The 26,921-nt window shown below is 38.3% G+C and overlaps 1 protein-coding gene across 1 annotated transcript in view; it reads right to left on the bottom strand.

Moving 5' to 3' along the window:
* Window positions 1–26,921, bottom strand: part of nwd2 (NACHT and WD repeat domain containing 2) — a 66,323-nt gene that overhangs the window by 14,260 nt on the left and 25,142 nt on the right. The window contains 2 exon segments of the mRNA XM_055211433.2: window positions 3,420–3,623; window positions 19,635–19,751. Coding sequence (XP_055067408.2) covers window positions 3,420–3,623; window positions 19,635–19,751 — 321 coding nt within the window.

Consider the following 26,921-nt stretch of genomic DNA (forward strand, 5'->3'; position numbering starts at 1 on the left):
GTCCTACTTGCATAAATCAACACTTCTTTTAGTCCACTAAAAAGTAACAACAATGTCATAGTATTTTATTCTCATTAATGCTGTCTGATGAATGGCTTGCTTTAAATATTGCAACTCCTGTACTGGGGTACTCAAGTCATGTGTTTGCCACATAATATACATTTATTTAATCGTTTTATACCAAGTCAGAGTCCTGCATGGGTCAATTTTTGGAGACCCGCCACCACCCGTACCCGCAAAAATCAGCACCAGATCCGACCCGTTACCAGTAATAATATCAAAATGAAATCCGCACCTGCCCAGACCCGTTAATATTTGGTCCGTTACCCAATCCGTGCCCGCAATAAATCACACACGCTAAAATCATTCCAATAAACGTGCTTTGTTTTTTATCTCGCACCTCTCTCCACATCACAGCAGCGTCATGAATGGGCTAATGAAATAGGCTAAAGGTCTGCGCCATTCAAGTAGCTTACCGTCGGCACCTACCGGTAAATATGGAACCTGATAACTATACGCAAATACACTTATTAAAGCAACACTGAAGAGTTTTTGCTCTTTGCTCCCCCTACAGGTTAGAAGCGTAACTGTCCATTACCACTGTCGTAAATATTGCAGCATAGCTGGCTCTGATTGGATTGTAGGTCTGCCGTAAAACAAGTTTTTGTAGTTTTTACTCAAACTACAGGGCCGCGACCCGACAGTTGGAAACTTCTTTAGTGCGGTTTTGGCCGATAGAGGGCTGCAAAGCGAATGTGAAAGTGCCGTTCACCCTGTTTTGAGTGGATGAACTACTGAAACTTTTTGGGAAACGTTATTTTAAGGTTAAAAAAAACTCTATGGTGTTGCTTTAATGAAAAAAATAACAAGAAAAATACAACCTATTACACCACACTTTCTTCACACATTCGATTTTGCCTTTAAAGACTCGTTGTCAACAATTTTATATACTATATTTTATGTACCAACTTTACTTTTACTTCATCCATAGCTAGTCCTGCAACACTCGCTCCAACTAGGCTATGAGAAGCATCAACAAAGTTGCACTGTCGCAGTGGTAGTGATGTGATGGGTCAAATGTCATTTTGTTGTTGCGCATGTGTATTATGGTAATTTAGACAAATACAAATATTGCACATATTTTTCATCCGCTGCATCCCCGCCCGTGAATTTTAGAAATGTCACAATCCACCCGTTTTAGCCACTTTTATGCAGGTACCCATGGGTACCCAATCCATTGCAGGACTCTGTACTAGGGCTGTAAAGATTAATCGTGTGTCCCATTAAAAATGCCTGTCGGAATTTGATTCTGAATCACAAAGCTGCGATTATGTGTTTAATGCACAGCTTGTGCGTGTACTACGGCATTTGGTCAGTAGGAAGTCCTTATCAATCTAAAATCATTACGAGTCGGAGTCGTTTATAACGTGCATTTAAATAAGCAACACTCGTTAAACAAAATCACTCAAAATATTCTTTATCATCATGAAAATACCTGAAAAGATTTGAAGAACAGCGATATAAATATTCCTCTAGACATTTCCTGGAATAGCGTTTGCAATGCTACTTCTTCTGTGGCACAAAGGGTGTTTCTGCACGAGAGCGCCCCCTGGCTTTTGGATGTGGTGGGATTTCACCGTAATTCATTAAAATTCATTCATTGAGAAAATGCGCATTTGCACGGTTAATCGTTACAACCCTACTCTGTACCAAGTCACTTATTTAATAATGCATCTGCAAAGATAAAGTTAAAACGACTATAGCTGTTTCCGATTTGATGTCTGTGACCTCCAAAAGCTGCATTCCAAGGCTGATTGCATCAAGCTGGTTTTAGGTGGTGCCTGACCAGCTAAAAAAGTGTCCAAACCCCCTTAAAACCAGCTTGCCACGCATGCTAAAACCAGGCTGGGAGATCAGCTAAAACCAGCTTCTTTATAATGTCAATGGAAATCCTGTGTTTTGCAGGTGAGATTTTAACACTTTTTTGAACTCTATGTCAAAAGGTGGCCCAATTTACAGTAGACCCTCTGGACAGATTCCAAAACACAGGACGTTTCTCCTTATTAGAGAGTGTAGAAAGTGTTTGTCATGATGAATTTGCTAGCCGACCAGAGAGATAGCTAGAGAAAGATAGATACAAAGGGAAAGACATCAGCAGGCATTATTGCTGAGTGCAGGTAAAAATTCATTCCCTGCTGTTTTTCTCATTTTAGTCCAACAGAGACCCTCAGCTTCACAGACGCTCCCTCAATTTTCAGCCACTCTGTGTTAAAAATCTGATTTATACAGACGCTGCATGATCCGCGTGTGTGCACGCATGATAGAAAGTGAGCCAGATTTTGTGTGCGAGTGTAAATGGAAGAGCGAGAGTAACAGTGCCAGTGAGGTTTAATGAAAGACAAACTGAACTGATGAAGCTAATAAACTCCAGAGACGGTGAACACTGTTGTCTCCTGGTGCCGCTTCTACAGAGCTCCATATAAAACAGCAGTCGGCTCTGACATTTACTGGCTTCTCCAATGTGTGCGGGACAAATCGAGTCTGGAAAAAGTTCGAACAAATCCTCAATATAGGAGCTTTCCTCAATTTAGCTTCAAAAGGGCTTATTCAGGTTAGCTACCTTGTTTTAATGCTTATGCCTAGAGCAGGGGTCCCCAACCTTTTTTCACCGCGGACCGGTTTCAGCTTAAAAAAAATTTCGTTGACACATGACTGTTTAGGTTCCTTTCAAACATACGTTAAAAGTGTAGCCGTTAAAATATTATTAGCCTAATAGTTTATTTTGATTATGGTGCTACGATTGATGGATAATTCTGAAGTTGTTTTAAAGAAGAATAAAAAATTACTTTTCAGTTATTTGCGATGTCACACACTTGAACGTCTCCGCGTTTTTACATGATTTGCGACGTACATTTGCAAATGATTCATAAAGTCATACCTCCGCAATTCTTTGATCGCTTGTGTTTTAAAAGTACTGTATGCTCAAACTCTAATGACAGCAATGTGATCGCTGATGCGCTGGTAGAGAGAGAGAGAGAGGCGGAGAAAAAGAGAGAGCACGGCCCTGTACAAAAGTAGAAATTATTTGTTATTTGAAGTCGGCTCTTAAAGTTCAAAATACCCGATTAAGCGATTACGTGGCTATTATACAAAAAAATTTTCGCGACGTTCTTGCGACCCGGTGGCAACTTGTCCACGACCCGGTGGTTGGGGACCTCTGGCCTAGAGGATGAACTTTAAAAAGCATTGCATAGCCTAGGCTAGCTGTGTTCTTTTGCGTTTGCTTCACAAATGCACATTTTCTTAGTTGAATCAATTAATTTTAATCAATATTGGGGGCAATGCAACCGTCCTGACAGGTAATATATAATGCACAATTGTAACTGTAATTCATTTTTGTGTTTTCCTGCTGTACTCACTGAGTTCTGGTAGTTCTTCAGCATCTCAGCTTTTGGTTTCAGGTAGTAGGCAGGTGGGACGGAGTTCTCATCCCGACAGTACCACTCCTCCAGGATCCGCGTGTCTAATCCCGCCTCCACCGCCGCATCCAAAATCATCTCGAACTCGGCCGACTCCACCTCCCCTGGGACCCGGATGCTGCCATATTTCTCCCCGATGAGCCCCTGGAAATGAGAGAAAAATGTTTATGCACACCTTAAACACAACAATGAAGAGAAAAAAATAGAGAGGAGTAGGGGTGCGCGGGGCAAAAACTAACGGGGGGTTAGTTGTAACACGGACTGTTTACATTGTTGCACAAGGTTGAGCGTTTAGATTTTCCGGTATTTTTTCACGCTGCCAAAAGACGATCTCCTGCAAATTTTTGGAAATGTATAATGTTTTTCCAGAGAGTTATTGATGAGTGAGTGTTTTGGTGGCATGTAAGTACATTTTTTCATCATATGTTTTTTCATGTGTAAGATACCAAATCCAATGCTATGTCATATTAATCAGTGTCTTGTTGACTAAAACATAGCATTGTTTTGAAATATGTCTGCAGCTCTTAGCAACTTTTTTGGTGGGCTTGAAAATATTTTGACCTAGCGGGATTAATTGTAAGACTGTGTTACTACTAACCACCCAGCACTTACGATATGAAAACCGCTAACATTAGCGTAATTCTTGCCGCTGTTTTAAATAGGCTACACACGAATGATTGCTGGCTGCCAACAAAATAAATGTGCTTCTCTTATCAAAAAAAATTTTTGTTCATATATTTAATATTGATTGAATAAGGTCACGTCAAAGATTGAAATCATAATGAAATAAATGGCTAAAATCAGACTTTGGTGCTAATTTTCTCAGAATTTGATTTTTAAAAAGCAGTATGGTAATTAAAAAAAATGTTGTCATAATTGTGCTGCTTTTTCTCACATATTTAGACATTTCTATCCTTTTATAATTGAACTATTGTTAGAAAAGGGTTGAATGAATGAATACAGTGTGGATACCTGTCTATTATAGTCAGATATATAAACAATATCCACTTCAAGTATATAGACAAAATAGTATTGAAATTTGCCTGCCAACTTAGTTTTTAGCAAGTGTTACAACTAACCCCCTGCCTGTTACAATTAACCCCACCTATGGGGGTAAGTTGTAACGTTTGCACTTCTGTCACGTTTGGTGTAATTGTTATCGAAACAAACTTTAAATGTTCATTTGTAGCAGAGATGTGTGTGTTGCTTGTGTAAAATATAATTAATCAAACTCAAATATTTTTTGAATGATTGAGCCAAAACCAAAAAGCGTTAGGTTGTGCCCCTGCTCTCCCCTACTAAAAGACAACAATTTTAAACATACTATTAGACAAACGTGTTAATACTGTAAATTGCATCATCATCTCAAGATAAATAGTAATGGTGTGATATAATTACACATTACAGGGCTGACAGGGTAATTTCACAAAGTCATATGCTCAAGATTGTACAATAAGTAGTTTCTCAAAGAGTGCAAAGGAATCGTTCACCGAATAATGCAAATTATCACATAATTTTCACCCCAGGGTTGACATTATAAGAATGTCTGTAGTTTAAAAAAATATTGTCCTTGATTATTTTTTTTAAATAATACATGATAATTCAACACGTTTTTCTATAAAGTTGGCACACACACACAGCTAAAATGTTCTGAAATTAAACCAAACAACTCATTAAAACCTAAACGGAGCTAAACAACAAAGTAGATCCGATGCACCAGAAACAAAAGAAAAGCAGACAACACTGAGGATTTGTAATACATTTAGAAACACAAAGACTGCTTTATTTACAGTACACCACTGCCAGCCTTTCTTTCTTCAGCAAGCTATTTCACTCCCTCTGTATGATTGTTGTCCGTGCCACTGAGATTAGCAAAGCCAATTTGCTACGTTTGCCGGTGTCATTGTGTCCATATGCCCAATTTCTGCCAGCTACAAAGCATCCAAATTGTGCTGTATAAGCCTATAGACTAATGATCTAACAATTCATAAAAGCATATGCTTTCTAGAACTGCAGGAGGTGACGGGGTGCGTGAGATATCATTAAATATGAAAAAAGACATCCAGAGACAATTACTTTATTGGCCCTGGGGTGAACCTTTAATGTTTTGGTTTAGTTTTGCAGAGCATCTCGCCAGTGTGTTTTTATTTTATTTTAGCTCATAGATTCTCTGTCTTCTCGAATAGATTAAAAACATGTGGGTGATGAGCCGGAACCTTTCTCTCTCTCTCTCTCTCTCTCTCTCTCTCTTTGATGACTAAAGTCAGAGAGAGCAAAACTTTGCTACACAAATAAGCAGTCCAGTGGCTGAGAAATAATAATATGATAGCTTCGCACCAATGAAAAATCAAATCAAATAGAAATATAACACATACAACTATGAATAAAGGAAAATAAAATGTATATATTTCATGGCATTATAGATTTCAGCATGACTGGTGTCACCTTGTACGAGAACATTTCATGTAGTCACACACAGTGTTGGGGGTAACGGATTACAAGTAACGCGCATTACGTAATAATCAGTGTTGTTTTCGTCAACGATGACGATAACGAAATGATTTCGTTGCCGCACCTTTTTTTTATGATGCTAAGGCGACGATGACTAACTAAAAATGACTGTAAGGACGCTTTCGGGTTTTCGTTGACGAGGCGAGACGGAACGAAAATGATTATAAGTCTGATGTTCACAATGCATGTCATTTCTGCGTATTTTGTGTGAAATCTGTCTGTTTTTAGCTAAAAGTATCAGCAATGTTGCCGCTTCCTATACTTGTTTTGTGTATGCCCACCACCCGGCTGCCGCCATGCCGCGCACCAGATTTCACACAACAACAACACACCTGCGGCTGTGGCGAGTTCGTAGGACCGTGGCGGTGACGCCAATAAACGGAAACGGCAAGATGATTTATTTACATACTTTCAGTATAATCCATCAGAAAGAAAAACGGAATGCTTATTGGGAAACGACTGTAAATGTGGCCACAAACTAGGTGGAAAGAATACCACCAACCTCAAGCGGCACATCATCACGCTAATATTGTTTTAAAGGTAACTAACAAGTCACGCTGTTAACATATCATATACATTCAATTTTACTTGACAACCGGCTTGTGACACATTTCATGGTAAGCTTAAGGTTTTACATGTATCTACAGAAGGCACACCTACTAAAACAACGGCAAGCCCTCAGGGACAACCTTAATGCACATTTTAATAGTATTAAATACACCACACTTTTTAACCAAATTTTTTTTAACTAAAATTTACTTAAACTTGACTAAAACCTTTTTGCGTTTTCATGGACTAAAACTTGACTAAAACTATTGAATTTAAAAGTGACTAAAATGTGACTTAAACTAAAAAGCATTTTCATCCAAAAGACTAAGACTAAAACTAAAAGGGCTGCCAAAAACAACACTGGTAATAATATTACTTTTCTGAAGTAACGAGTAAAGTACCGCATTACTTTATAAAAGTACACATTAATATTTGAGTTACTTTTTTAAAAAAGTAATGCGAGTTACTTTTCAGTTCAATTAATTCAATTTAAAAATAAAATAATGTACTCAATTAAACTGAACATATTAACGTAAAATTACGCACTCTGTCTGTGCGCCTGAGCGGGAACAGTTTGAGTCAGAAACGGAGATGACAGGTCAAAGCTTGACATTTCTGCGATCATAAAAAACACCTGCAAGGCCTAAAAGAGATCAAGCCTCAGCGAAGTAAGAAAAAGTAACGCAAAAGTAACTTAAAAGTAAGGTAAGCATTACTTTCCATGAAAAGTAACTAAGTAACGCAATTAGTTACTTTTTTGGGGAGCAACTTAATTTTGTAATGCATTACTTTAAGTACCTTTCCTCAACACTGGCCACACACATCTCAACCCCCAAAATAAAGCCCTGCACAAAGCTTCACATTCATCCCTTACTGAACTGTACGGTGTCTAGCCTCCAGCAATTCAAAACATGTCAGAAAATCATTTGGTTCCAATTTCAGGCTTCTCAATTTCAGGAAATCTCATCAGATTAAACCTGGAAGGACCTTACAACCAACTCCTATCTCTTAATCTTTCTGTCCTGTAGGCTCATTTCAAACTATTTATCGCTTTATCTTATCCCAAAATATATAATCTGCTCTTTGAACTGTAATAAATATACTGTTATACAGAACTGATGAATCAGGTCTGTGAATTCCTAGCAGGTACAGTTTTGATATCTAGAATAAAGACACTGCGAAACTGGACATACAAGCAATAATATGATTTATCACATGTGTGATACTCCACAGCCATAAAATCCAGCTCCTTCTGCTGGAGCTGTGGATACACACTATTATCATCCCTCTGGGCAAAAAGAAAACAAGATATGTGTGTGTGTGTGTGTGTGAGTTTGTAAAATTACACCACAGTGCCATCTGTCTTACCATAATAAAGAGTGTATAGAATACCTCTGAGGTGCATTAAAATCAGCGCTGCACGCCCTACACTGGTGTACTTAAAGATAAGTCAACATGTTTTTCTATAGCTTGGTCAAAATATGAGAATATTATATATTCACCTTATGTTTAGACTCACAATAAGCAACACCAGCGGGTGTAAATGATCTGGCGGGACAGTATGCCGGGCAACATTGTGTCATGACGCATAAATAGGCATTAAAACAAACAAGAGACTTTGAAGTTGTCTTAGAAGTGTGTGTGATAGCGCTTTCCACACATTCTGTTGCATTGCTTCTTGGTTACTTAATATGTTTGTTTCTCGCTTCTGGCTCTTTCTGCCTTCCATCCCCATCTCTCTCGCTCTCACTCCCTCTCTCTCTGTCACCGCCGTAGGCTGTGTGACAGTTTCAGCTGCTGTCTCCTCTCGCATGAGCTTTGATGTCAGCCTTACTGTCACTGAGCTGGGTAACCATAACCTCTGAGTGCAGCGTGGCATTGTGGGAAGTGCTGGTGTTGTTCAGGATTAACTGATCTTCCAGGGATTTTGAGTGCATTTTTAGGATATAAACATCCTTAAATCTAAAAAGAACAAAGCCGTTAGGTTTGTTTCTAAGTAGTATGTTTACTGTATATGTTGTGTGTAATGCATAATGTAATGTTTAATTACATTACTGGTTCCTGTAATGAATGTAGAGAATGCTTTTAATTTCTGAGAATTTTATTTTTTCATGCTTCAACTATTTCTGTAAAAGGAACATTCCAGGTTTATTAAAGGGGACATGTCAAATAAATCTTTACATGTGAAGTTCTAGCTCAAAATACCTCACAGATAATTTATTATAGCATGATAAAATTGCCACTTTGTAGGTGTGAGCAAAAATGTGCCGTTTTGGGTGTGTCCCTTTAAATGGAAATGAGGTGATCTCTGTGCTAAATGGCAGTGCCATGGTTGGACAGTGCAGATTAAGGGGTGGTACACTGTTAAAAATAAAGGTACAAAGCTGTCACTGGGGCAGTACCCTTTAAAAAAAGGTCCTGATATGTGCCATTTAGGTACAAATATGTACCTTTGAACTGCCAATATGTACCTTTGAAGTACTATGCAATCTAGAAACATGTATCTTTCACACACTATCCCAGTGACAACGTTTGTACCTTTATTTCTGAGAGTATTTTATCCCCTTCTGACATCACAAGGGGAGCCAAATTTCAATTACCTATTTTTTTCACATGCTTGGTTTACCAAAACGAAGTTACTGTTTTTTTTAACTGTTGATAGAAGCACTGGGGACTCAATTATAACACTTAACTCTTTCCCCGCCATTGACGAGTTATCTCGTCAATCTGCAATACCGCTACTATTCCGCAACTTATAAAACCCGGAAGTATTGCCCTAGGGCAAACAGCTGTATGTCCGTGTATGTTTTAAAGATCGCTCTGCATCTGATCTCTATCAAAAGTCCTTCACAAAAATGGAATTATCTTAGCTTTTTGCTCAAAATTTGGTGTTTTTGATGAAACCTACACATATTTGAGCGGTGATAAAAACAGAACACATGAAGGTAGGATGAAACAGATTTTTAGGTTTGGAAGCAGAGGGTCTGTTCTTTTAATTCATATATTGTATGTTTATAAAAGGAGCATTTTCTGGAAGGCATTAAACTTTTGTGAAAATCATGAAAAATGCTGGCGGCGAAAGAGTTAAACATTGAAAAAATCTGATTTTCATGATAGGTCCCATTCAAAACATAGAATCTATTGACAGCATCTGTGACATTTGAACCCCATTCAAACAGACCTTTGGTCCATGAAAATACCCGTAAAATTGCCAGACAAGCTTCTGTGTGAACGCAAACACGTCCCATAAATCTTCTAAGATCGTTGCCGGAAAGAGGACCTAGTAAGATACACGGATGCGCGTGTCATCACAACAAAAGTTATGGTTCAGCTTTTTATGCATATCAACATTTACGTTGCGAAATGTCGCAAACTAGATTGAAGCAGTTATCAGGAAATTATAAATGAGACGCATAAACGATGCCCCGTGTGCTGTAGTGAGGATGCAATACAACATTCACAACGAGAAATGACAGCAAACTGGATTGACATAGATATCAGGTAAGTTAGCTCGTCACTTACTGTGCTGAAGCGGGGATCATTCAGCAGCATAAAAGAATATCGCATCACGCACTCATTTGAGCGTATAATAAAAAAATGCCCGTGCGTCATTCCAACAAGATATATCGTTCAGCTCCTCAAAACGAGGGGTTTAAATTAGGGATGCACCGAATCCAGATTTTTTAGGTTCGGCCGAATCCCGAATCCACCGTTTAAGATTCGGCCGAAACCGAATACCGAATCCTACTCGCATCCTTATCCCATTAACACAGTAAAACACATTAATGAAGTAAACAACGTCCACAGCAGTGTATTTTTCATTTTATTTAATTTTAACTGTACATTATGCCAGGCAGGATGACAAGTTAGAAAAACTATTTTGACAATTACAGTACCATAAGCCTATGCATAATGAAAGCGATGCGTTGCGACACGCTCGTTTTTCCAATAAGCAAGCAGCTCCGCGCTGAAAACTATATTTAACTTTGAGTGAGAAGCTCCGCTCGTCAATGTCAGTTTTCACTTGGCCATCCAATTACAGTGGAGGAGGGGCGGGACATTACCACAGCAACCAAACGGCTCACAGCTGAAGCATCAAAGCTACCAAGCGCTCGACTGAAAAACAGCTGGCATTTGGCGTCCTCAAGGCGTTTTCAGCCGTGTTTAAAAGTTTTGGTGTGTCCAGCCCCTAAGGCTCACCGAAAGAAAGAGCTCATCTCCACGTCAGCACCCGATGTGTGTAATCAACGGCCGCGTGACGTCGACCAGCGTAGCGCAAGCCAAGGGTTCGGTGGAAAAAAAATCTAGGATTCGGCCGAACCCGAACCCCGTCAAAAAGCCCAGTATTCGGCCGAATCCGAATCCTGGATTCGGTGCATCCCTAGTTTAAATGCATATTAACAATCACGATAAGAAATATCTGAAAACTGTATTAAAGGTGCAGTGTGTACATTTTAGCGGCATCTAGTGGTGAGGTTGCGAATTGCAACCAACAGCTTAGTCCACTGCTCACCCCTCGTTTATGAAACGCAAAGAGAAGCTACGGTAGTCGCCACCAGAAAATCATGTCATCGACGGAGACAACTTGGTATAAAAAGTAGAAACATGGCGGCACAAAATGGCGACTTCCATGAAAGAGGACCCTCAGTGTATGTAGATAAAAATGTCTCATTCTAAGGTAATAAAAACATAATGGTTTATTATAAAAAGGTCTTTTACACCCCTGCTAATAGAGTTTTAAATATTATTTCGCATTTCTGTCTTTTTAAAAATTACACACTGCACCTTTAAAGCAGAGATCAGGGAGCTCCTCAAATATCCACTGTGAAGCTGAGATCATTCACCAACACAGAACGGCGCATCACACGCTCCTTTATAGGCTTATCATAAACAAAAATGCACGCGAGTGGTTTGGAGAGAGAAATAATATGCAAACCTCAGACGCTGCGTAGAAGTGCAGGACTTTCAACAGGTCACGTGTCCTTCCGGGACCTTGCAGATGCCAGCAAATAATCAAAATCCAGGATGCATTTTCCGTGTATTTTCCGGAATGTCTGTGTGAAAAGGGCTTTAGACTCATGGTTCAGTCTGTAAAAAATTCATGTTGAGACTTATGCATTGACTGTACCCAAATAAAGTCTATGAGGCAAGGCATTTACATATTTTTGGGGAATTGACAGCATGACAGATGCTGAGCTGAAGCTTAATCTGTATTAAACCAGGAACACATAAAAATGATTTTGAAATTAAAACCAAAATGTAACACACAGAAAATGAACTTTGCATCAATCAGAAAGACACATACATACTTTTTTTTGTAGTTGTCTTTTTCAAACAACTACAGCAGCACTACTGTATATTTAATTGATAGCAGATAAGACCTCTAAAGCACTATTCGGACGGGATTAGTTTTCCAAACGACGTTTGAGTTTCAAAGTGTCCCCCTCGACGTCTGTGATTTTATGTACTGATTCGGACGGGATTAAAATTTTCAGGCTATTCCAGAGATGGGAGTGTCTGTTTCATGCGTTTGGTCATTGCAGAAGAGCACATGCTCTGGATACGCGTGTTTGTAAATGTAAAATTATTACAGAACATGTCATTTATTCATTTAATTTTAACAAATCAAAATAACGTATACAAATCCTACTAAAGTAGCCTATGTGTTTTATATAACTGGATGCTTATAATACACCCAAAGCAAAAAAAAAAAGATTAATAACAATTTATTATCTTTATTAATTAAGATTACCATTCCGGAGTTGAACAAAATTCTGATATTACAGCGGCCAGTCTAAAAAGTGTTTGATATTCAGCTCGTCTTGATTTAATTATTTTATTTCGCTGAATGGAAAAAAACATGCATATCTGAATGAATGGGATTCAGGAAGTACAATATATGCGCGTTAGTAAGACATCACGGCAGATCACGTGGCCAAAACACGACAAGAACCGCGTTTTCAAAAGATATTGCGGGCAAACACAGACATTTGCATCTGGACAGGATTACATTTCTCAGAGGACCTCTGAGTTGGGGGAAAAACAGTAGGTAAATTTCTCTGGAATTTTTACGGAAGTCGTCAGAGAAAAACACAGACATGGCCGATTCAGACGGGATTAAAAACACAGAGGACCTCTGAGAAGCACGATTTTCTTTAGAGGTCCCCCTGTAAAACTAATCCCATACGAATAGAGCTTAAGACAGCATCATGCAATATGAAACTATAGCAATGTACAACACATCAAGGTAGGTGACTAATGTTTTATCATATCGTATGAATTGCTACAATATATTTAATATGTAATTATGTAATTTTGATCTCTTGTTTAGTTCATTTGGTAAATTAATTTACTTTTATGCATTTGGCAGAAACTTTTTCTATAGTGACTTACAATGTATTTTAAATATGAAGTACATTTTATTCGAATGTGTATATCCTGGAAATCAAAATACTTAACCAATTAAGTTACAGGAAGACCAGAAACACATGCAAGTGAAACACTCCCCATTACAAAACATGGATGACATGCTACAAATAGTAAAAATGTGGCTATAAAACAACTGACATACAAAATGAATATGTGTAATGTTCTGTAAAATCAGTTATTTCAGATTCAACTGCATAAAGATTCTACATTAATCTTGAATATTTCATTCAGTCACTTTTTTCAATGTCACACTTAAGATTAATTCATTTCAACCTGCCTAGAAACCTTCTCCAGAGACACGCCAACAAGAGCAACCCAGAACTGTCAGCATCCAACCGTCTCTCTCTCTCTCTCTCTCTCTCTCGCTCTGATCAAAGTCTCGGTTTTTACTTTAAAATAGACTTGCATACAACCATCTACCATCAGGCAATGACACAACACAACATCACTGAACAGCGGGGAGGAAATCGGATATTTAAATCAAACGCTCAAAGAGCTGTAACTGTGTCAGGGTTTGCTTGTTCCACATTCCAAACCATGAGGTCTGAAGGGAGTAGTCTTTGAACTCGAAGGCTGCTTTGGGACAGCCGAACTGGGCTTTAAGGGAGATGTATTTCTTCTTTAAAAATGACCTCACTTTTACTCTTATGAAATAATTAAATTGGGAAATCTGGTTTTCCAGAAACTTTTAGATAAAGCACACAAGGGGAAAAGATGTGCTCATATTTCACTCTGGCAAATGAGGCTATTTTTGGCTAGACCACTGAGCAATATGGTCTGAATCGTGCCCTTTCAAAGTAAAGTAGGCCTTTGGTCAGACTTCTGAAATAAAGTTTTTAAACTTATCAAATGTGGGTAGCCTACATTTTGTGGAGTGGTGGGTTATTTTACTTATGTGCCAACAAACTTTGGCTGGTGGGCAAAAATTTACTTCGTACTCTAAATAAAGGGGATAGTTCACCCAAAAATTAAAATTCTGTCATCATTTATTTACCTTTATGTTGTTACAAACCTTAATTAATTTCTTTGATCAAATATCTTCTTTGTGTCCAGCAGAACAATGTTTGTAACCAAACAGTTTTTGAGCACCATTGGCATCCTTAGTAGATTTTTTCTTACTATGGAAGTCAATGGTGCTTTTGTTTTCTGCTTTATTACAAATATCTTCCTTTGTGTTCAGCAAAACAAATAATTATACGGGTTTGTAACAACATAAGGGCGAGTACTATCCCTTTAAACAAAAAAGTTAAAAAGATTTGAAAGAGAAACTTACAGTAGAGCTGCAAATTAAATAATTTATAAATGTTTGAACAAGTACACATGAATAGAAAATAGTATGCAAAGTAACCATAAGAGATTTTTAAACTTGAAAAGCATATTTTTGGGCAATCTGCAGACAACGTAACTCCAGGTGCCACTACAAGCAACATGCCTTGGCTCAGGATGGGACAAAAAACATGTCTGTATTCATGAAAAATTTTAGTGCAAAGAGTTGCTCCTAGTGACAAAATTCTGCGAAAATTCTTAGAAATGTGGGCGTTTCCTCTTAAAGGGCCATATCGTGAAAATCTGTCTTTATCCACATTTAAGTGCTATAATTGGGTCCACAGTGCTTCTATTAACCTAGAAAATGTGAAAATGAACAACCCAGTAACTCAGTTTTGATAAACCATTCTCTGCAAGCATGTAAAAATAGGTAATTGAAATTTGGCTCCCCTTGTGATGTCATAAGGGGATAATACCGCCCCAAATTCTGCACTATCCAACCACGCCATTGCCATTTAGTACAGAGACCAGCTCATTTGCATCTAAAAGGACACACCCAAAAACACACCACATTTTTGCTCACACCTACAAAGTGGCAATTTTAACATGCTATAATAAATTATCTATATAGTATTTTGAGCTTAAGCTTCACATATGTACTCTGGGGACACCAAAGATTTATTTGACATCTTAAAAACGTCTTGTGAAATGTCACCTTTAAAATGAAAGAAAAGATTCTTGTAAAGAAGGAAGTAATTAGGAAAGCATCTTAGCCCTTAAAATAGGGTCTTCAGGACCAAAATTGTAAGGAGTATCAACGAGGACTTTAAAGAGGCTTAAAGGGGACATATCATGAACATCTTAGTTTTGGTAAACTATTCTCTGCAAGCATGTGAAAAAATAGAAATTTGGCTCCCCTTGTGATGTCAGAAGAGGATAATACCACCCCTTAATCTGCACCATCCAATTAAGTACAGAGATCAACTCATTTGCATTTTAAAGGACACATTTTGCTCACAAATTTAAAGTGACAATTTTAACATTTCTGAGCTAAAACTTCACATACACTCTCTAGGGACAACAAAGATTTATTTTACATCTTAAAAAAATCTTGTGAAATGTCCCCTTTAAGAGTTTCTTTAGCAGCAGGGAAAGTGGACAAAACGTGAAGGAGACAAAAACCATTGCACACAATGTTTGACAGTGAGTTAATAGGACGCAACACGTTAGATCGTGCAGGAATCATGTTTGTGACTGATCTTATTAGAAACATGCTAGCATCTCTGACACAGCACAGAAATGCCATAGCGCCAGAGGATTTTTAGAAGCTTTAAGAATCTGGGCCCTGGACCACGGCTTAACTTTATATAATATGTTTAAAATGCAGCACATGAAGTGATATGTTAAAAAAAGTAGCAATGACTTCTATCTAACACATGCACCTGTCTTCAATTACTTTTATCTGGGGGCTTCTCTCAGCAAATATTAACACATCAGCATATCATCCAACTAATTCAATTTAAATGTTTACCAACTCTTTCTATTTGCCGTGACAAAAATTAAAAACCTCATCTTACCTTCGAATGCCTCCCGGCAGCTGATGCAAATACAGGCTAATAAGGGTGAGAGCAGACGCTGCCCTACATGGAGGGAGGTCAGATTGCTTCAAATCTTTACTGAGATGAAGGGGCGTGGGGGGTGAGGCGACAGAGGCGAGGATTAAGTGAAAGAGCAGACACACAAATCATAGTACAAGGTGAGGTGAAATAGATGAAGACACTAGAGAAATGAAAGGAAGACAAAGTGTTCGGAGTGGAACCGAGATTGAAAGCTCTCAGAGGATGAAATGACGGGGAGAGGGGACTGTCAAAAACACAAATAAGAGACAGTTCAAGGGCAAAAGAGACAGAGAGACATGGAATAACTGAGAAAGTATGAGTTGTAAAAGAGGTTAAATATATATTACACTGTTTTGATGTTTGCCTGTGAAAAACTCGCCAGCGTGATGCTAGGGTGTTGTGGATGGTTGCCAGGGCATTGTTAATCAAATGTAAAATAATACTGCATACACTGCAATATTATGTGGTTTGAAGATATATCAACATATGTTTTTTATGTTATTTTAAAGACCCACACTTTTTAAGACTCTAATTTAGTCAGTTCACATGTCAGAGTGCCATCAATGAAATCCATTCAACTTGAGCAATGCCCTAATAAATTAAACTCTTGTTTCGTGTTCTTCTGGGGGACCCACCAACATTTTCAACGCCCATGCTCAGGTAGCATTTGTGTGTTGTCTGAAGCCTTGGATGATTTTTATTTTGATGTTAGCAAGGCCTGAAAGCATGTGAAATGATCAGTGTTGGGGGTAACGCATTACAAGTAACGTGCATAACGTAATAATATTACTTTCCTGAAGTAACGAGTAAAGTAACGCATTACTTTTTAAATGTACACATTAATATTTGAGTTACTTTTTTAAAAAAGTAATGCAAGTTACTTTTTTAGTTTAATTAATTTGATTAAAAAAATATGTACTGAATTAAACTAAACATAGTAGTCACATTATGCACTCTATGCGTACATGCCTGTGTGGGCACAGTTTTAGTCAGAAACTGAGATGGCAGGCCAGAGCTCGACATTTTTGTGATGAAATATGCAATTTCTGAATGCAGAACTTTTCAGTCATAAAAACACATGCAAGGCCTGACCGAGATCAAGCTTCAGCCAAGAAAAAGTAGCGCAAAATAACTAAAACCTAACGTAAGCATTACTTTCCATGAAAAGTAACTAAGTAACGCAATTAGTTACTTTTTTGGGGAGTAACTTAATATGGTAATGCATTACTTTTAAAAGTAACTTTCCCCAACACTGGAAATTATCAACTTTTGTGAATATGCAGCACTGGCTTGATCGGGGGCATTAAATGCCCACTCCATTATCTTCCCCCATAACTACTTAATGCGTTAAATTAACAGCCCTAGTTGCTTGTCTTGGTAGACAAGGAGGACAACGTATACGACAGTATGTGTGAGAGAGAGAAAAAGAGAAAGGAAGGACAAAAGTGTTTCGATTCCCTGTCGAGTGACTCTCACACTCTCCACTTCACACATCACTTTAGTTTCACGCAAACATCGCCTCACCTCACATATCGCTTCCTGACTCCAATTAGATCTCAATCCTCTTGCCCAGATTGCTCATTTACATTTTAATATTTTGAAATCGATCTCTTTCCACACCTGAGAACTGACTCCTAGACCCTCTCACATATAGACACGCGTACATATGTGTGAAAGCATATTTCTTATTCCTTATAAGACCATTGATCTGTTAGTAACCCACATGGTGCTCTGAAGCATGTGTGTGCGTGTCTGTTTCTGCATGATGTCTCACTTTATCAGAAGTGCTGAGAGTCCCTTTGCTCTGTGTGTGTGTGTGTGTGTTTGTCAGCAAGCCACAGAGGCAAAATTAGCTCCATCCTGCCTGTGAACTGCTTGATTCCCATATGTGTGCTACACAAGGGGGCTTACCATCAGCTCCACAGAATATAGCTGCGTTTCCATTACCCTTCAAATTGAAGTAGCAAATTGAAAATGAGCCCAATGGAAACACAGCAATTTTGCCTAGACTTCCATGTATTACAAAAAAGTTTTTACTGCGAGGTGAGGTGGTTTTTCAGGTAATTCGAACAGGGAATATATCGCAAAACTGCAATGGAAACAGGTCACCTGACATGTGAAAAAGTCACATGATCATTCTTTAAATATGTGGCTGTATGTTTGATTGGAGGACAAGATTGGAGGAGCTGTGGTCGACTTCATGGAGCATTACAAGAACCAGCAAGCCCATGACATACAGCAAGAGCGATTTGGGAGTCGACTGCTCTGTATGCTTTTGAGACGCTCTTGCTGTATTTTGATGTTTTTTGCATGTCAGTCTTTGCGAGAGAACAAAATTACGTTTTAGTCGCATAACATTGGGTAATGGAAATGGCATCATTTCACAAAAGTTTTTGTCTACTTTTTTGAAAATATGCTAATTTTCCAGCTGCCCATAGATGTTGCCTTGGCTACAGCAGTTCATTGGACGGAATGCGTCAAATAGAGCCGCCATCTTGAAACGGGAGTCTTGCATCAGCGTCATTGTAGGCAATGGTGTAACGGAAATAAAATCACTATAAATCGTCATGAATGCAACTTTCTAGGTTTTCTTTTTGGTTCGTTCCAACAGTCATTTTGATATTATGAAAAAATACTTTTTCTAACTATAATGCATAGTGCTAGTAGGTCTTACATCCAAACACAGCACAAAAGTCCGGCATCGTCCATGAATTCAAAGTACAGGCGGAGATAGAAGCATTACCTACCTACTGTACTCCCTATGACAAGACCTCTGTTCCAAGATGGCGGCGGTTTTGACGCATGCTTAGAAACCCAAGGCGACATCTAGTGTACATATCTTTGCCAGCTGCCCTAGAGTTAAACATTTAATTTTTACCGTTTTGGAATCCATTCAGCTGATCTCCGTCTATTTTAGCATAGTTTAGCATAATCCAATGAATCTGGTTGGACCATTAGCATTGCGCTAAAAAAATAACCAACGTGTTTCGAAATTTTTTCCTATTTAAAACTTGACTCTTCTGTAGTCACATCGTGTACTATGGAAAATTAAAAGTTGCGATTTTCTAGACCGATACGGCTAGGAACTATACTCTCATTCTGGCGTAATAATCAAAAACTTTGTTGCTGTAACATGGCTGCAAGAGGCGCAATGATATTATGCAGCGCCCGAAAATAGCCCCCTTGGTAACTTTCAATAGCTAGGGACTATTTTCGGGTGCACTGCGTAATATCATTGCACCTGCTGCAGTCATGTTACGAAAGCAAAGTCCTTGATTATTACGCCAGAATGAGAGTATAGTTCCTAGCCATTTCGTCCTAGAAAATCGCAACTTTTAATTTTCTGTCAGTCTTAGTACAAAATGTAACTACAGAAGAGTCAAGTTTTAAATATTTTTATGGGCGATGCTAATGGTCCAATCAGATTCAATGGACTATGCTAAGCTATGCCAAAAGCTGTACAGCCAGACCCGGAGATCAGCTGAATGATTCCAAAACAGTAAAAATCTAATATTTAAATCTAGGGGAGCTGGAAATTGAGTATATTTTTAAAAAAAGTGGAGTGTCCCTTCAAGTTTTGTGCAAATTTTAATATAAACGCAGCTTATGACTGAAGACACATCTTACTGTATACTACTCAACCCCTAAATATAACGCATTACACCAGCACAGTCACACACAAACACACACGCACAAACACACAAATTTATGCAAATTTAGCATTATCAATTCTTCAGTGAATTGCTGGTTAAGGGTTTGATAAAATGTCGTATATACCCACAACAAAGCATGGACCAGCTGAAGTCTGCAGACATTCCTCTAGTAGTTTCATCCGTAGCCTCTGCAGTTCTGGACTGTCCCATTCCTCTGGATCAATACCCCAGTACAGATCCACCACCTGGAAAACACACAAATACAGTACCGAGATTAAGCCACTAAAACATTTTCCACACAAAACACACCGCTTTACATTGCACACGACAACAGTTTCCTTTAAAACATCTTTATTGTGTATTTGAGGCGAGCTACTCAAAGAACCATTTTGTACAAGAGCCATATATCAACATCCTTAACTAAAGCCTAATTCTTTTTTATTACCAAGTGTAGTAGATCTAGATAATAATGAATGCCTGGGAGAGTATGAATTTCCACACTCTTTCAGCGTACATTAGCACTTTAAAAGGAACCACAGGGAGAGAAACGAGGAAAGAGATGTAGACAGACAAAAAAGGCGAAGAGGAAAGGAGAGAAAAGCATCTTTCAGTATGTGTGTTCCTGCAGACAGCTAAACACTGCACACATGCTGAGAACAGATTCCAATGCTAATCTTAATTGTGACTATGTGTGTGTTTTCACAACCAGTAAAATAGCTCAAGAACGCTGGGGATTTACATCATAACAACCTCACACAGAGCCCTTCATATTCTCTGCTTTATGCTCTCCATTGTACAGTACAGCATCAACCGTCTGCAGCATACAATTATGTCCAGAAAGAATAGATGTACGTGCATTGGTGAGAAAAAAAGTAATGGGAGTGAGAGAGAGAGAGAGATGGGTCGTGTCTTTGCGTGTGTAGTAATGGACTTAATGAAGAGAGACAGACCATTTCCTCAGCACCAGTATGGCAGGACACAGGGATATCCCCGAACACATTTGTCAGAATCAGTGTCAGTGGTGCAGATAATTCAAACTGCAAACACGCCGCAGGGAGACTCTCTCTCTCTCTCTCTCTCTCTCTGCATGCATGTGTACATTGAAGCACTGGGGTTCATACAGTAAGCAAATATTAAGCACTGTATATGCTGTGTGATTTGTATGCTTATTGCGATTTAAATTGCATGCGCCTATTTTTTGTGCCCTTTCCATATTCATGCATTCTCTAGCAGGCTAATGAAATTCTGTCGTCATTTGTGTTGTGGTAGCTCTTAAGACCTCACGCTCATTTCTCTTGCTCAGCTGGCAAATCTAAAGCTACATTGTGCCCTGCTTTTCTCCCAGACTTCATTTAACAAATACGAACATGGCTTCCGTCCAAGAGCACATAAAGCACAAGGGACTTCCAACATTATGCAAGCTCTATACTCAAGATCCCTGTGCTAATCAAACTTCTAAAGAGAGCAAAACACTTCTTATGAACAATGTCTCGCTTCATTATAATCTGAAAGAGGAATGTACAGTTTGTTATTAACAGCGTTATGACAAAACGCTTAATAGCATCAAAGTCAGATGCACAAAAACATGAAAGAAAATTAAGTTTGCATTATGCATTATAAAGTGACCACCAACCAACACGTTCGACTATAGGAAACAGAAAAAGACTAAAGATCCCATTTTTCAAACTTTTGTTTGTGTGTAAGGTTGCTGTTAGAGCAAAAATTATGCTTGGAAAATTATAAAGCTCAAAGTTCAATGCCAAGCGATATATTTTCTTTAACAGAATTTGCTTTTCATGACCACAGTGAATGGCCGGTTTGGACTGCAGCCCTCTACTTCCTGGAAAAATGACGTCAATGTAAGAATTTTTGACTAACCTCCGCCCACAGGAATACTGTATGCCAGCTAAGCCAGCGTTTCTCAAAGTTTGGGGCGGGCTCCACTAGTAGGGAATAGTAATATTACAAGCGGGGTATGACAAATCTATTATTTCCATTATCTGTTGACCATACACTTAAAACGACACATTTAAATATAAGCCTAACTTAAAAACAACAACAGACAGTGAAGAAAATGTCACATGGAATAGCCTACAAAAATAAAAATAATGCACACCAGAGGTGGTGATGCGGCCACGAAACGAAGTTATAAGAAAGAGAGCGAGAGCGACAGAGACACAGAAAGAGACAGAAAGAGAGAGAGAGGGCAAGAGAGAGAGGGTGAGCGAGCGAGAGAGAGGGCGAGCGAGATTGTGTGAACGAAGCTACCTCTGTGCATCTCTAAACAGTGCTGTTATTGCCTGTCATCTGTCATGTTGTTTTTGTTAGTCTGTTATTACAGTTAACTATGCGAAGTGATATGGAACTGTAAGGCGGTCAAGAGAGCTGCCTGGAACTACGTTTGCCGTGCCTTTCCCGGAAAATAATTGCACACATTACAACATTCATCAGCCAATCAGATTCAAGCATTCAATGGACCCGTATAACAATGGATAAGTTTGTGACACAGAATGAAAATAAAATGATTCGGCACAAGCAGAGAAAACCAAGACAGACAGTGGACCTAATTAACCAAAAAGCCATCTGAAAAGAAAGTCAGAGACAAAAGTGTAGTAACCATGTTTTTTTGTTTATTGATTACTATTAGCAAAACCATGGTTTTACTACACTAAAAGTATTCCCAGGCACTGGGATAGCTGCCCACTGCTCCGGGTGTGTGTGTGTTTACGACTTGCAGTGTGTGTGTTCACTTCTTACTGGAATAGGTTAAATGCACAGGTCACATTTCGAGTATGTGTTGCATACTTGACAAGCATGTCACTTTCACTTTACTTTCACTTAACCATGGTTTAACTCTGGTTTTTGAAAACCATGCTTGTCAAAACCATGGTTATTTGGTTTTAACTGTTGTAAAACTATGGTTAATTGTCGTAAGGGTACAAACACATATGAATGAAACTATATTAATCTGGAACTCTGGTGTGTTCACACAAGATGCGGAAGAGGTGGCAAGCGCGAGTGTCAATGAAGTCGATGCAAAGACGTGAATAGGCATCCTGTGGCGCTGAAAGCTCGAATGGCGCGATGCAGAAAAATCTAAACTTTGGCGGATTTCCGCGTTAACCAATCAGGAGCTTGCTCTAGCAGTGACGTGATTACAGGAGGCGAGCGGAGGCAGAAAAAAACAACAACAATGGAGGACAATCGTCATCACTACACGAGACATCTTCCTACTTTTACAGGAATTAAAAGGATCTTGTTTGGAAGAGTGAGGAGGTCGAACAATCTTTACTCAAATTGAGGTATATAAGCCCCTCCCATGACGTGAATTTACGAGTGAATGTCTCGAATGACTAGAATTTCACGCGTGGCTTTCACACAAGAATGAAGCGAGTAAACTCAAAATGTTCAAGCGTCCAACTACACACGAATAGACGGGTTGCACGGCGACGTCATTAACTGGTTGCGCGCGCAACCGAGAGGCAGAAAGAAGAGACGTGCATTGTGTTGTATGCTAGTAGCGATGTCTGTAAGTCAAAATGCCAAAGAGTTGTTGCGTGGAAAATAGTACCAACAGAGTGCCTGATGTTAACATACCAGTAGATTCGACTATTACGTTACTAGCCTAACATTATAATTCATACATGTATCACAGTAACACTGCAAAAATAAAGACAGAAAAACAGATCCAACTAAAATCAAGTTTTATTTATATACAAACAATAAAGAACGCTTCAATAATTAAGGTTGTTGCAGTAGCGGATCAGCTCACCAATCGGGCTTTCTGCCTCCTGGCTGCGCGTGCACCCTGTGATGTTTGTAAACTTGCAACCCGTCTATAGTGCGTTTTTGCCACCTCTTCCGTGTCTGGTGTGAATGCACAGTAAGGAAAGGTTCACCTTTTCCGTCTAAAAGCGCGCAAAAATCTCGACCGCGCCGCTTTCCTCTTTCTTTCCAATACGCTTCTGATGCTGATTTCTAAAAAGTTTAAGTATTTTCCACTGGCTGCGCCACCTCCGCACCTGGAAAAAAATTGCGCGTTGTGACCGCACTCTCTATTTGAGTGCACTTGACATGCGGCTACATTTAAAATAACATACTGTATTTGCGCGTGCATAAGATCAAATATAAACCGCCTCTAACACAATGAATTTATACCTCTATAAATTTAGACTTCACACAAATCTGGTCACATTATTGGATTCAAAAAATAAAAGCAATTTAAATATCTTAAATAACTTCAAATATCCTCACAAACTAGTTGTTGTTCCATACCCTTGTGGACAAATGTACAGGTATAGACAAACCTCTGTACACGCACGCACGCACGCACGCACGCACGCACACACACACACACACACACACACACACACACACACACACACACACACACATTGATACATTGGGGTGGATGAAGCTGAACTATTAACTAACCAAGCAATTACATTCTGACAGCACAGCCCTTGGGAAAGATGATAACAAGGTATATAGACTGTTAAGAAGCCCAAACATCTGGATGTGACAACACAGATGAAAAACTATGGCTCCTTAGGTTTCACAAGGAGATAATTAGTATGCATTCAATGCTTTTCACCACAACAAGCATGAGAAAATTAATAGAGGATCTGAGAGAGAATATACAAAGCTGTGATTTCCAGCAAAACAAAGATATTTTTAGGAACTAAAGCCACAAAGCCATCAGATTTGTAGTAAGTGGATGAGCCAGCACAGCCCAGCATATATGAGAAATTGATAGCTTAGCGTATTCCCCGAACGCAAACAAAAACAGATTTTATAAACCCAACGTCTGCCACTGAATCCCAGAATTATGACGGCTGTCATCTGCTTTTACGATACTCATATTTGTAAATGACAAACTAATCACAATGTTATGAGCTACAGTATGAGAACAAATAAACTGAATGATGTCATGAGCAAAGGATCTTGACTTCTGTATCTTTTCTTCCTTTCTTTCATACTCATACAGTGCACATTTAAACCACACAATACTACAAACTCATGTTTATCAAAAAATGTACAGATACATCTTCATGGCAAGTACCATTAAATGCATTTTATAACATCCAAACATGGAGCAAAAAGATGGAAAACATCATTTTCCACTAACAGTGCTTCTACAAAAATGATGATGATGTTTACACAACCGCTGAGGACTCTGGCTACACAATTTCCTAACAAGAAGCAAATACGACCATATTTACATAATTACACAGCCTGTACTGAGGCTTCATCTGAGGATTTGCACATTTAATTCTGGTTAATCCCAAATGACTGCCGATAAGGGGTAAACATTGTTTTTAAACTGGTCAGTAAGGATGCTTTCTAAACTAGAGAGATTTTACAGTGATTTAAATTACTGTAGGTTACCATAAAAAAATGGTCAACCCAGGTTCACTCACCATACATATCTTTGCCTACATTTCTCCATAATATTAAATGGCTGCTCCAGGTAAATATCGCTGCATCACAGCCAACTCATCCTACTAAAACAAACAGATGTATTTTGATCATTCATTACTGTGCATAAGTTGCCTCTATGCTTCCTGTAAAAAACATGTAATTGGCAGAGCTCAGCCGAACACGATCAATACTGACTGTAACAATATCAGACATTTATCTGCCACAGTCACACAAGTATGAACTAAAGAATATATGCCAATAACGTTCAGTATTGTCTGCTTTGTAACCTTGAATGAACTCACATTAAAACAAAGAAAAAACAAGTTCCTCCATTGAAAGATCAACTGAAAGATGCAGCGATATACCAGGAGCAATGTATTTGACGTCTCACCCCTCTTTCTCTCCTTATTTCACATGATTAATTTGAGAACTTTGCATTGGATTGAAGGGGTTAAGAACATTGAGAAAGCACAACATCCAAGACTTAAATAACAGAAGAGTCTTTGTAAGTCATAATTTATACTAAATTATATCTGTACAGTATTTATACTAAAGCTACAAAGCCATCAGATTTGTAGATATTTACTGTACAAATAGCATTGTCTTAAAGGGATAGTTTATCCCAAAAGGAAATTTCTGTCATCATCTGTCACCCTTATCTTGTCCCAAACCTGTATAAATGTCTTTGTTCTGCTGAACACAAATGAAGATATTTGGGAAAATGTTAATAATCAAAAAGATCTGGGGTACCATTGACTTTCATAGTATTATCTTTTGTACTTTGTAGGTCAATGGTGCAGATATGCTTGGTTACAAACATTCTATTAAATATCTAGGTCTGCAACAACTAATCAAGAAAATTGATAAAAATCTATAATGACATTCGTTGTCATGAGTTTATTAATCTGTACCCAAATTTCCTTACCAGCACATCCTTGATGACTCAATTTGTTTTGTTTGTTTAAGTTGTGAAATTTAAAGATGTTTAGACTATTTTAAAGTTGCACAAACTTTTTATTTAAGGCTTAAAATATTAAAATCAAAATGATTAGTACATCTCTGTAGAAGTGTGTGACTTTTGCACTTTTAAAAGTACACTTCTACACTTGAATACCACAATGTTGTGCCATATTTAGCTATAATAAGTAAAAAATATACTTAAGTAATATTTAAGCTTTTATCCGATTAGTTGATTAATCGAAATAAACAAATAATTGCATGATTAATCGATTATGAAAATAATCGTTAGTTGCAGCCCTTAAAATATCTTCATTGTTCAGAAGTTTGAAAAAACTTAAAGTTGAGTAAATTATGAGTATTTTAATTTTTCGGTAAAACTATGCATTTAAAGTTCGGTATTTTACCCTTAAAGCCCTGTTTTCAGATTGTTTATGATGAAATAGAACGGTTTTTACGGAAATTTCGACATATGATGCTGGCCGGAGAATTTTCGGTTTCTGTGGAGTTGGCAAAAACAACGATAAAAGCTGTTAGAAAGCATCTTTTGCAGCGATTTTTGTGTGAGCATATCAGTGAACACCCCTGACCACTCGGTGAGTTTCACGTCTTTGTAAACGAAAGTTTAATGCATTTTAAGAAGGATTGTTCCTGTGTACCTATACAGCCATTGTAGAGGTGGGAGGTGATAGAACAAACAACCAAAAATTCTCGGGCCAGCATCATATGTTGAAATTTCAGTCAAAACCGTTCTATTTCATCATAAACAATCTGAAAACAGAGCTTTAAGTGTAAAATACCAAACTTGTCCTTTAAGTGTGCTACACTAGTATTGACAAATGTCAGAACTCTACTTCACACAGATTCTTAAGACTTTGCATGCATTATTAAAACACACAGAATGTAATTTTGCAACCAGTTCTTAACCATAGTTCCAGTAAACTAGTTAAACCTTTTGGTTTCATCTTATACAGTTAGGCACAAATCTATTTTGGTGTAAAAATACTACTATTTATTAGAAAGTAGCACACAGTCTT

The sequence above is a fragment of the Misgurnus anguillicaudatus genome, chromosome 21 (genome assembly GCF_027580225.2).
Source record: "Misgurnus anguillicaudatus chromosome 21, ASM2758022v2, whole genome shotgun sequence".
Taxonomy (NCBI): Eukaryota; Metazoa; Chordata; class Actinopteri; order Cypriniformes; family Cobitidae; genus Misgurnus; species Misgurnus anguillicaudatus.